The sequence below is a fragment of the Diabrotica virgifera genome, chromosome 7 (genome assembly GCF_917563875.1).
Source record: "Diabrotica virgifera virgifera chromosome 7, PGI_DIABVI_V3a".
Taxonomy (NCBI): Eukaryota; Metazoa; Arthropoda; class Insecta; order Coleoptera; family Chrysomelidae; genus Diabrotica; species Diabrotica virgifera.
The window spans coordinates 234853931-234866978 of NC_065449.1; the positions used below are offsets into that span (position 1 = coordinate 234853931).

Consider the following 13048-nt stretch of genomic DNA (forward strand, 5'->3'; position numbering starts at 1 on the left):
ACTCACCCATCAATATGTCTACCATCCATTTTGGTCCAAGGGTGTGGATTTAACGGCCCTTCCTATTTAGGGTCCGTTTTTCGCTCTCGTCCACAAAACTCCCAAAATTTTCAAAAATTTAAGTCTAACCTTTGCGGCTTGTGATAGTACTGATCATTACGTTTCCAACGCATGCCTAATTTTGAAAATCGGTTATACCATTCAAAAGTTACCGAGCTCAGAAATATGACTCAATTTCTATTTAAAAAAGGGTAAATTTTAATGTTTGTGGATATTATGTATGTATGTATGCGGAAAAGTTAAACCGATCTGAATTGTTTTTCTGTGTTTGAAGAGGGGCCAGGGTCGATTCAGAACCAGTGTAGTTTGTGACTTTTGACCACCCAAGATACACCAAATCAATAGTATTGAGTTATGCTTTTAACCTTTAACTACACGCGCTGGCGTATTTTGTACGCCAGATATACGAATTCTACTGCAAATATATTTAAAAGTTTAATTTTTGACCTTGTTTATCTCTCTAACCTATCACTGGAATGTGCTTTACAATTTAGTTTTAGTTTCGTTATAATCGGCGTTCTGGGAAGATCGTAATTTACAGTTTATTATTTGTTGTTTCCGGTGGTGGACAATATACTCCACGATTATATTAATATAAGTAGTAATATAAGTTCATATTTCAATTGTTTTTTAGTCATTATGGCACAAAATATATTTTTCTTTATAAACAATACTTTTTCTCCTGTAAAATCACATTTCAAAAAAGTTTTTATTAGTAATTTTATTTATCATGGAATCCAGTTATTCCATGATTCCAGTTATAAATCCCAATTGGCTTACTGAGAAGGAACTCCAAGTATTCACTGATGCCGAATAAGGTTTATAAAAAACAATTAAGTGTATTTAAAATAAATAAACAAATCCGCTGTTTTTAAGTGTATTTTCTTGTGGCATATAAAGTACGCCACGCGTGTAGTTATGTAATAACTTGATTCGCGGGTAGTTAAAGGTTAAATGGTGTTTAAGCCGTCAGGATCAGACATATACTCCGCTCAGTATAGCCGAAAAACTGAAAAACTAAATTTTAAAAATTTTGTTTTTTCGACAATTACTCAAAATTTCAACATACGAATTTCGCCAATAACTGAGCGTTTGTAGAATGGGTCTAGGCGCATCTAACGGTGTATACCTCATATCCGGGAAAATTCGCCTTTTTAAGTTATAGGCTTCATAAGTATGATCAAATCTATTTCCTATGGGAAAAACAGTTTTTTAAGCTCAATAATTCCTGTAATATCTTCAGTAATCACATTTGACCTTAGGTACATCAGATACTACTTGTCAATACGTTTCAAACTCATGTTTAGTGATCAAAATCGGTTAAGCCGTTTAGAAGGTATTAAGCTACAAAAGTATAATAATCCAATTAACTATTATCCTCGAAATGGTTTATGTAGTTGTAGTGGTTAGGACGCTAAGTTTGGTCGGGCAACGGGCAATCCGAGTTCATTTACCGGTCATCCCATTTTTCAATCTGTTTTGAAAAGAAAAAAATCTAGTGTACATTCGATGTACAGTAGATAATTTTGGGAGATAATGCGACAAAGGCGACCATTTATAAAGCTTAACGTGCAATTGAGAAACATTACATTCAACTTCATATATTTAATTTACAAATATCTTTGAAAAACTCCTGATACAAAAATAAAAAACCGCTGAACGCCGTAAAAATTAGTGGCGCATACAATATTCCAGCTACAAAAGATCTGATATGAATATTACCTGGCGCGAAAATGTATTTTCATTTTAATGCAAAATAAAATTCTACTTTTATTTTAAAAGATTTTTTTATAATATTTGCTAAATTTGAAGTAAACGCGCCACAAAAGAGCTTCAAAATTTAAACTGTATCAAAGTTTCTTTTTCGTGGCGCATTTTACTTCAAATTTAGCAAACACCATGAAAAAATATTTTAAAATAAAACTAGAATTTTATTTTGCATTAAAATGAAAATACATTTTCGCGCCAGGTAATATTCATATCAGATCTTTTGTAGCTGGAATATTGAACAGAATTAGACGCAAATGCGAAGATACCTAATTTACGCTAAGGGATGCATCATTTACGCTAAATATCGTAGTACAAAAATGCCGTGAGAAAACAAAAGATGTATTTTTATGATTCGTGAACTGCGAAAAGGAATTCGATAAACTGCAGCGTTTAAAATTAATGCAGATGCTAAAAAGACAGGAATAGATGACAAATATATTCGTGTCATTAAAAATTTGTACTAAAATCAAACTGCTCTTGTAAAAATTGGAGACAACTACCCAGGCCAAACCTACATATTAACGGGGGTTCAGAAAATGAGGCATTATATCCCCAATACTGTTGAATGTTTACTCGGACCAGTTTGTATGGAACTAAGATTAACGAATCGTTTCTATAATCTAAGGTATGGAATACAAATTGAACGAGGAACTACTTAATGTAATTAGTTACTCAGACGGTACATTAATTATGTCAGAAAATATTGAAGAATTGCAAATTCTGGTTAATCGTTTTCACGATGTAAGAGAGGAAATGGGCATTAAAATAAACTAAACCAAAACCAAATTTTTAGTCTTCGGTAGTAACCCAACTAGTAGTCCAAGTTAAAAAAAGTTCACAAAATAACATATTTGGGAACTGTCATAATGGATCAAATAAATCCAGGCATAGAAATAAGACGAAGAACAGCAATGACGAAATCTATATCTGCAAGTTGTAAAAAAAAAGAATGTGTGTGAACTTTATACGCACGTAAGAAGTTATATTTCTATTATATGATTTCTTAAAAATAAATATACTTTAAACAGTTTGTTTTAATTTTTTTTAAACACCAAATTAATTTTGTGCTTACCTCTTTCAAAAAACTAAAAAAAAGTATAGGATTGCTCCGGATTTGAACTTAAGACCTCTCGATCTCTGGCCGAATGCTATACCAAATACGCTACGAGGACTGTGTATATATCATAATAATATATATATATATATCATAATATAATATATATCATAATATACCTAATAACAATTTACGGTAACAAACAGGCAAGGTGAAGTATAATAAATATACAATAAAATGTTTTAATAATACCCATCTTACTACTGAGGAAGACAAATCCAAAGACACAAAAATTATAATAAATATATTTACTAAAAACACTAATATATTCTTTTCATACCTTTTCTTGCACTGATATATTTATACATAACTTGAAAGATTTAGCAACTAAACGCCATACTGTCCGTGTGCGCATGCGCGCAGTATTATGAAATTTTACTCTCAATCGCGCCCAAAGAAGTATAACTTCAACAATATTTTAGGTTAAGAATTGGAGGGAGTAAGAACCGTAAGAACAGAAGAACAGAATAATGACACATAATGGTCAGAATGTCAAGAAATTCTCAAATATTTTGTGCGCCTGTTCGAACTTAAAATCCGAAACAAAATCCTCGAACGTCGAGAGGGTATCCCGGACACGTTTAGGATCTTTTTTCTGCACTGCGTGAACACCGAATTAAAAATCCGTAGGGTGTTCAGAGGGAAAAATTCGACCTCCGCGAACGCTCAATTTTCTAATGCGCAGGCGTTCTCCGTCTGGGTACATTCAGGATATCCAGCGCGAACAGAGCTATTGAATACTACAACTACAACTGATCCTTAGAGGCAAAATAGAGGGCCGTAGAAGTGTAGCAAGAAACAAATTTCTTGTTTAAAAAAAAATCGTGAATGGACTATCAAATGCAAAACAATTATTCCATGTTGCCAAAGATCGAGAAGCCTTCGCAATGGTGATCGGCAACGTCGGATCGTTCTGATATACCACGTGAAGAAGAATGTATTTTAAATTAGATGCTTTTTATTTCTTTTATTTTTCACACCATCAAATTCAAATTTTCTACTTCGTTATATAGGGTGAGGCAGATAATTGGCCTATTAGAAATATTTAGAGAACTAAAGGCAACAGAATCATGAAAATTGGAATGAAGGGGTTTTGAAGGGTGATCTATTTAATGAAAATATTATCATCAATTTGCCACTTCCGGTTATACCGAAAGTTGCTTAAAACTTCGTTTTTTTAAATGGGACACCTTGTATATTTTTACATTTTTGGATTCTCCTCGATGTCTTCTTTGTTAAAATATGCGGTTTTGTAATTTTATACAGAGTAGTTTAAAAGCTAATTACATTTTTTTATTAATTTCGTAGCAACTTTCACACCCTGTAGAATTGTAGTAGTTGGATATCAAAAACTCTATTTATGTTAAAATGATTTTTAATATAGTCTACTATTATTAAAAATTATTAATATAGCAAAATATTAAATTTTAGTATACAGGGTTGGTCGAAACTCGGACTGAGGATTTTCTGAATTTTCTTAAATGGAACACCCTATATTTTAGTATTGCAATGAAAAGACATTTTATGGTACTTTTTTATTTCTTAAGCATTCCCTATACCTAAATGCTTTAATTTGAGCTTAATTGTTAATCGCGCCAAGAATGTTAACTACGTAGGTATTTTGATAGCTAAACCATTATTGGTAATTTTAAGGATCAGTCTGGATTAATATGTATTTATTTCCGAAAAATTATTTGTGATTGAATATTTTCACGGCCAACCTAATAAAATTTCACGTATTTTTTGTTGAAATTAATGTTTGGCTTGAATCACCAATAACTCACAAATTAAAGTAGTTACGTATAGGGAATGCTAAAGAAATAAAAAAGTAGCATAAAATTTCATTTCATTACAATAATAAAATATAGGATGTTCCATTGAAGAAAACTCAGAAAATACTCTTTTCGAGTTTCGACCAACCCTGTATAGTACAGTTCAACATTTAAGTATAGGTACTAACAATTTTTAACAATAGTAGACTATATTAAAAATCATTTGAACATAAATAAAGTTTTTGATGTCAAACTACTACAATTCTACAGGGTGTGAATATTGCTAGGAAATTAAGAAAAAATACGTAATTATCTTTTATACTACCCTGTATAACATTACAAAGCCTCATATTTTAAAAAAGAAGAAATCGAGGAGAATCCAAAAATGTCAAAATATACAGGGTGTCCCATTTAAAAAAACGAAGTTATAAGCAACTTCCGGTATAACCGGAAGTACCAAGTAGATGAAAATATTTGCATTAAATAGATCAGTCTTCAAAACCCCATTATTCCAATTTTCATAATTCAGTTACTCTTAGTTCTCGAGATATTTCTAATAGGACTTTTATCTGCCTCACCCTGTATATTAGAGTACCTAGTACCTATTATTGCACATCAAAGTTATAGTACTTACTCAAAATTATATCCTTTGTCCGTTAATTCATTCGTATATTTCACAATTCGGGCATCTCCGGTAGGTCGACACTGCACACACAAGAGAACTGAGGCCACAACGATCACCACTACTCTTTCAATCATTCTTCTTTATCTGATTGGCATCGTAGTAGACTAATGACCTAAAAAGTATTGTTTATACCTTTATAATGAGTCACGTCGAAAAAAAAAATACATTGCGTGCGATCTCGAAGGGGAGAGCAACTAAGATGCAAGGATGTTAACTTTTTCCTTGTTTTATGTTTCCTTGAACTTATCACGGGGTCTTACGATAATAAGAGTAATAATTGGTTAATCAAGCTGAGTGTATGTAAGTAGCTAATGAGTACCTTATAGGTAATCAATCGAAGAGAAGCATTCAACAGTATAATATGTACGTGATGGCATGACTAAAGCGTTTGTGAGAATTAAAAAAATATCAACAATTTAGGCATACCAAGGAGATTTTTAAACTAATTAACAAAAATTTTTGTTGCAACCTCTTAAATATCCTAAACTGCTTATAGGCGAGGCAATAAAGCACTAAACCTACCAATTTTCCGCAGTCAGATGAATCACTATTAAGCTTTTTGCATTCGATTCGGAAAATATCAGGAAAGTTTGTGAACAAAATCCATGGTGATAAATTAAAAATTCGGAAAAGTAGGACTTGAGATGAACTTTGAAAAAACGAAAATAATGACGAATACACCGAACATTAGAAAAATGTCATTGAATGACATAAATTTAGAAACAGTAAGCAATTATATCTACCTGGGATAAATAATGAAAGTTAATGACCAGAAGAATAAAGTTTTAGGGCAGGATTTGTTAAACTGATTTGGATCTTAAAAGTCACTAAAATAAAACAATATTTTAAAACCAGAGTTTACGATAAGTCTATCCTCCATATACTCACGTATGGTTTACAGACGTGGACACTCACCAAGTAGCCCAGTAAATGAACGGGAAATGCGGCGATACCGTGTAATTTTCAGGGGCAACTCCGAATTGCATGAAAATTTGGATTTAGGTTCTACTTACCCCCCACTTCAAAGTTGAAATTGTGCCGTTGGTTGCTTTTACTTGGGGGGTGACACTCACCCCTTCTCGGGGGTGAAAAAACATACGTTCAAGATAAGACCGGAAATAGATCAATTGACTGATTTTAAGCAACTTTTGTTCTATAGAGTTTTTTACGTAAGTCAATACTTTTCGAGTTATGTGCCATTGAAAATGTTGATTTTTCGACAAAAAAACTACGTTTTCAGACGGTTTTTCGCAAATAACTCAAAAAGTAAATATTTTATCGAAAAAAATATTCTTAGCAAAGTGTAGCTTATAAAAAACAAAAAACAATGATGTATCAGTAAAGTCTATCAATCAAGTAAAACAAAGTTGTAGCTCATGAAAATACGTTCTTATTCGTTTAATTCCAAATCGAATATTTCAAGGTGAAATCACAGAAAAATTAAGCACTTTTCGGGAAAACCCCATTTAAACTTTTTAAAGTGTTTATAAAAAGATTTATTTTAATTGTTAACAAAAGTTTTTAGTATTAAAAATAAGTGAGTTTCGCTCAAAATAAAGTTGGCTCTCTTTTTTTTGTAAAAATCATGAAAATCTCCCCGTGTTTAGCTCCCCAAATGAAATTAATCGCTACCGATTTACAAACAATTTACTTACCTATCTATTTTTTATATGATCTGTCAGTCTCATCGGTTTAAACTGTTTATTTTTGAAAGGGTTATAGTTGAAAAAGCTTGAATGGATCACTAATCACGAGTGTATGCAAATTTTGAGCAGCCATATCTTAACCAATTTTTGTCTTACTGAGAAACAAAATCAAACTAGCATATTTATAATAGCAAAACCTATATTTTTACTGTTTCAGATTTTTCTCATCGCCAATACTTTTAAGTTATTTTGAAAAAAGGAAATTTTTTTTTTCGATAAAATATGTACTTTTTGAGTTTTTTGCGAAAAACGATCAGAAAACGTAGCTTTTCTGTCGAAAAATCAACATTTTAAATCGCGAATAACTCGAAAAGTATTGACTTACGTAAATAACTTTATAGAACAAAAGGTGCTTATAATAAGTCAATTTATCCATTTCCGGCCTTATCTTGAACGCATGTTTTTCACTCCCGAGAAGGAATGACTGTCACCCCCCAAGTAAAAGCAACCAACGGCACAAATTCAACTTTGAAGTGGAGGGTAGGTAGAACCTAAATCCAAATTTTCATGCAATTCGGAGTTGCCCCTGGAAATTACACTCCACAACGGTTATTTATTGGGCTAAAGGCCAATATGGAAAAAAAGAAAGGCAAAAAGAAAGGCACAAAGAGCGATGGAAAGATTAATGCTCTGGGTGGAACTAATAGACCAAAAACAAACAAACGGATTAGAAGCAAAACCAAAGTAAAAGACGCAGGAGAACATGAAGACCGTGGTTAGGAAAGAGAAGCAGAGGATGGCCACAAAAATGAGATGGGCTGATGACATTAAGAAGATTGGAGGACACAACTGGAAGCGAGTGGCACAAAATAGAAAATACTGGATTGAATTGGCGCTGAAGAAGAAACTAAAAATTTCATATTGTGCACAAGGAAAATGAATTTCCAAAGTGCATAGAAAATGAAAAAAAATTATATCTCAGAAAATATCGACAGAAATGAGCTCAACTTTGTTGCTCGGGGGTTTTCAAGGTCGTTTAACACGAATGTGATAACGGTGACGTTCCTTGAGCTATCAGATACCCAATACCCATGGTGGATTTCGTCTCCTTGAGAGTCATGTTAGTCTTATTTCAAATCAGCCAAGAGTCATTACTTAGCCGTTGTCAAGGTCGCTGAACACAAACATGAAAACTAGAATAGTCTTCAAGCTACCAGGCGCCCTGGGTGGACCTCGTCTAATAGAGTTTTCTATTATTTTAATTTGAAATCAATCAAAAGTCATGACTCGGTGATTTTTGGAGATGCTGAACACCAATATTACATCACCCGTGTTGAGCTGCCCCCCCACTTGCAAAAATTAAAAAACAAATAGCCCTGATTTATGAGCTATTTATGAGCTGTCAAACAGCTGCATGGCGATCCATCTTGCTGTGGAAAACTGGTAGGTTTTTTGAAAATTTTTAGAATATTTTTAGTATATATATTTTTAATATTTTTAGAAAATTTCCCTCGTCTGCGACTCGGGAAATTTTCAAAATATTCATGATCTCAAAAAAATTTCCGGAAATAATTTGACCTCTAGTGGTATTACTAGTGAGAATTTTCCGTAATCTATGTAATTTATGCATTTGGGATTGTCGCTGCATGTTTCAAAACGTCAGAGATATACGACTGATTTATTTTCTGTAAATATGTTAAACGAGTATAGCCACTGTTATTCTGAAACTATTTCCTTGTGGCCTGTTAGTACAGTTTGCTATTTTTACTGAAAATAAGCAACAATTGTACTTTAAAATAAGTTTATTTTGTGTTGTCTTTTTAATTTTCCATACGAAACAGTTTTCTCTTTGCCTCCATTATATTTCTCCTTGCTTGTTTGTGAATTTTTTTAAATGTACTGTTAGTTTTATTTTTGTGTTGTCTTCGCAAATTCATCATTTCTAATACTTTATCAGTCATCCATGTTTTTTTGCCTGTTGGCTTGGGTTTTTCAGATTGTCTTCAGTGCTGTTTTTGTTAATTATCAGAATAATATTTTATCTTCTTCTAGATATCATTTTTCCTGAATGAGGTCATCTGATTCAGCATAAAGTTTCTCTCGTTCACATGACATGTTGGAGTAGCAGGTAATGAAGCAGCAGATAAAACCTGTAAACGGGCAGTGAAATGCAATACATGATGCCGCATTCTGTTGGTATCACTTAGCCTATCTTGCTCAATTCTCTACTTCACCTTCAAGTTGGTACATACCGATAATCTAAGCAACCCCACTGGAGTTTAAGTAAACAACCCTTAGTAGAAATTGGGGTCGGAGTTGACGAAGAAGGGAGTATTGGTCCTCATTCGTTGAGCGAAGGGCTAGCAACCCTCCCTTGTAAAACCCGATTGTTTCAGATACTATGGCTGATAAAATAAGGGGATGGATCACACATCGACGAACTCAGCAAAGAAAATAAACATAAGTGTATGGATTTAAAATTTGGAACTTATAATGTGCAAATTCTTTTGCAGGATCTATGGCAAGTATGGCAGAAAAACTTGGAAAATATGAACTTGAAATATTGGCACTAAGGAAATCAGATAAAAGAGCCAGGAAAAAACACTACTAAAAGGTAGAAAAGGAAAACTAGGCTTAACCAACTTCAAAGAACACAAAAGGTAGCATGGACATTCATAACCAAAAGAACAAAAGCAAGAACATTTATTAGACCCCTACTAACCGATGTATGTGAGACCTATATATTGGCACAAAAACAATGAAGATCAACTAAAAACATTTAAGAGAAAGATACTGAGAAAAGTATACAGCCCGATTCAAGAGGAAGACGACACATGGAGAATCAGGAGTAACGACGATATTCTAAGTTGTGTCAAATGTCAGAGACTGTCATGACTGGGAAATGTCCAGAGACACAAAGATAAAAAATCAGCAAGACAAAAAAAAAGGGAAAACCTAGAACGAGATGGTTGGATGACGTGGAAGTCAATCTGAAAACTATGATTATGAGACAATCTTTTTCTTTGAGTGCCATAACCGCGACGGAGGTCGACAATCATCATAACTATTCGGATTTTAGTGACAGCTGCTCTGAAAATTTAATTTGATCTACATCCCTACTACTCTCTCACATTGCGCAGCCACGATATTGATATGAAACAATGAAGAAGGGAATGAAAGAGGTCTGAATCGAAAGATATAGCCCAGGGTTATGATTTTAAGAGAAGAAGAAGAAGAAGAAGAAGATGACGAAGAGGAAGAAGAAGAAGAAGAAGAAGAAGAAGAAGAAGAAGAAGAAGAAGAAGAAGAAGAAGAAGAAGAAGAAGAAGAAGAAGAAGAAGAAGAATAAGAAATAGAAGAAGTAGAAGTAGAAGAAGTAGAAGTAGAAGCAGCAGAAGAAGAAGAAACAGAAGAAGAAGAAACGATAATACCGGTATCCCCATGTTATCCATTCTGTAATTATGCATCTAAAAAGCTTCTTTATAAATCGTCTGTTCTAGAATTGTATGTAACAATAAATGGAGATCCATACCGTCAAAAGTTTAGGTGATCGAAAACAAAAAATTTGTTAAATTTGACGTGCTTTGCTTATTTTTAGATTTTCTATAGGAACCAAAAATGATAGAGGGTGGTACATTTTTATATTGTACCTTTTCATATGTAAATTATACACACTGTGCAATATCTATTCAACACTTTTTAAGACATTTTAATTTCAAATAATACTATCAATACCTAATTTACTAGGCAAAACTTGTGGTTCTAGTTACAAAGCTGTTACCCTTCCGCCAATAACCTTATTAGGTTAGCTAGTTTTTTGTAAATAAAGAAGATAATTTCAATAATATTATATAAAAATCACACAAAAGAACAAATTATCTTGTTTCATATAAGACATAATATATCTTTAATTTTAACTTTTGCAATGATAATTAGTATCGTTATTGTAATGACCCATTATAGATTATATTTGTATTAAATCCAAAAGACTTACTTATTGCATTAATCTCAAGCACGTCACTGACTTTCTTTCACTAAATTTACATACAATGTATCGCATTTTACACTGGACTGTTTCGAAGTTATCTTCTGAAGACGCAATTTACAACTAACGTTGAATTGCTTGAGGCAGTCCTATATATAAACAGATTAACATAGATTTAAAAATGCGCTTCTTTAGAACCGTCATATTTTTTTTCAAAGCACGTACCTAAAATATTTAAATTTAGAGTACAGTTTTAGGATGTGATGCATATTTGGCATGCAAAATATACTGCTCTAAAAACACGATGATGTTTAAGATTCTGTATTAGTAACAGTTATTTAAATTAACCACCTGAAAGGGGGGCGCTGTTTACTACTATAATCTGATCACAACATCTTTATTTACTACAGTGCAATATACACAAAACCGCACAATTTGCTGTTATTAAAACTGATCACATCACCATCTCAAAAGGCTTCTTCCTCTTGAGTCTTCTTGTATGATTAAAGACATCTTATGTTTCATTTCGGTTAAGAGACGATTGATTAGGGGTCGACAAGACAAGAATTCTTGTCTTAACAACAACGTCTTGTCTTGGGAAAAAATCAAGAAATTTAAAAAAATCTTTTCTTGACGTTTTCTTGAGATCGCATATCTTGTCTTAGCTCAAGAAATTTCAAGATCTTGAAATTTTTTTATTACTCGGTCCGGTGATTCCTTGGCGACCATTTTATTGTGTTTCGTGCTAACACGGCCTCCACTACCACTGGGGGGAGTCCCCGATCTGCATTTGTTTCCTGACGAACCCAAAATTGATTTGTAGTTGCATGCTGAAAATAAGCATTTTGTATGTTTCGAACATATTCTAAACTTAGCTGTCTAAGATTTCATAAAAATTGTTGAGCCATAACGAAACAGTTTAGACATCAAAAAAGATATTGATTATTTGGAGGATGAGATCGAAGTAGAAAATGATATAAGTGATACTTAGATTTCAACTCTCCTGTTAATAAAATGAAATACTTTGTAAAAAAAATCAAAAACTCAGTGCAAATGCAACTTAAACTTAACAGTGCTTGCGAGGTCATAAATTGTAAGATGACTATGCCAGAATTAGATGTGCCTACAAGATAACATTCAACTTTCGAGATGCTAACCTGGGGTTTAAGTGTAAAAAATGCTTTAACTATATTTTGCGACAACTAAATAATTGCATAATATTAGATAAAGAAGGGTTCAAATCAGTAAATTTTGTCAGTATCTGAGAAGATTTAAAACACTTTCTTCAATTCTCGAAGGTGAAAAATATTGCACATTCCCATTTGTAATAATTTGAGTTATTTTACTTTTAGACAAACTGGAAATATGGGCTCATGAACTTAATAATCCAATTGATAGAGACGCTACCTGTGAGCAATTAATTTACTGCATTCAAGCTGCGAGAGATAAAATGCTGAAACACTATAACAAAACTAATTGGATACATAGTCCTGTCGCCAGGGGGGGTACAACGGCCTCCTTAATTCAGATGGACTTACCCAAGTTTTTTTTATATATTTTGACCCGCAGAATACGAATTTTTTGGGTAACAGTTGATCCGGATGTCGATAAGATTGTTATAGACAAAGAACTTGAGGAATTACATAACAGCGATTTCTCGCAAAACAAAACATATTTTTGTATTTTTTGGGTCATTTTAAGCAAAAAATATTCCTACAAGTTTTTTCGTAGAATGCATAGTTTTCGAGATAACCGCGGTTAAACTTCCAAAAAATCGAAAAATTGTAATTTTTACAAAATATGAGGGATCTAGAATGATATTAAAACCAAATAAAAAAATAATGAGTTTAAAATTGAAAATATTTCTGAATTTATTAAATAAAAACATGCATTGGGATCAAAATTTACCCACCTTGGTCATCCGAAGGTTAAAATGACGTATTACAAAGTTTGATATACTCATTTATTGTTAATATAATTGCGGAAAAAGGTCGGAATTGCAAAAAAAAATATTTT

The 13048-nt window shown here is 32.7% G+C and overlaps 1 protein-coding gene across 1 annotated transcript in view; it reads right to left on the minus strand.

Annotated features, from left to right (window-relative positions):
• Nucleotides 1-11189, minus strand: part of LOC114325699 (endocuticle structural glycoprotein ABD-5-like) — a 32234-nt gene extending 21045 nt beyond the window's left edge. The window contains exons 1-2 of the mRNA XM_028273830.2: nucleotides 11042-11189; nucleotides 5351-5513 (exon numbers count right to left, since the gene is read on the minus strand). Of these exons, the coding sequence (XP_028129631.2) occupies nucleotides 5351-5475 (125 nt within the window). The 5' untranslated portion in view covers nucleotides 5476-5513; nucleotides 11042-11189. The remainder of the gene's footprint in view (nucleotides 1-5350; nucleotides 5514-11041) is intronic.
• Between the last annotated feature and the right edge of the window lie 1859 nt (nucleotides 11190-13048).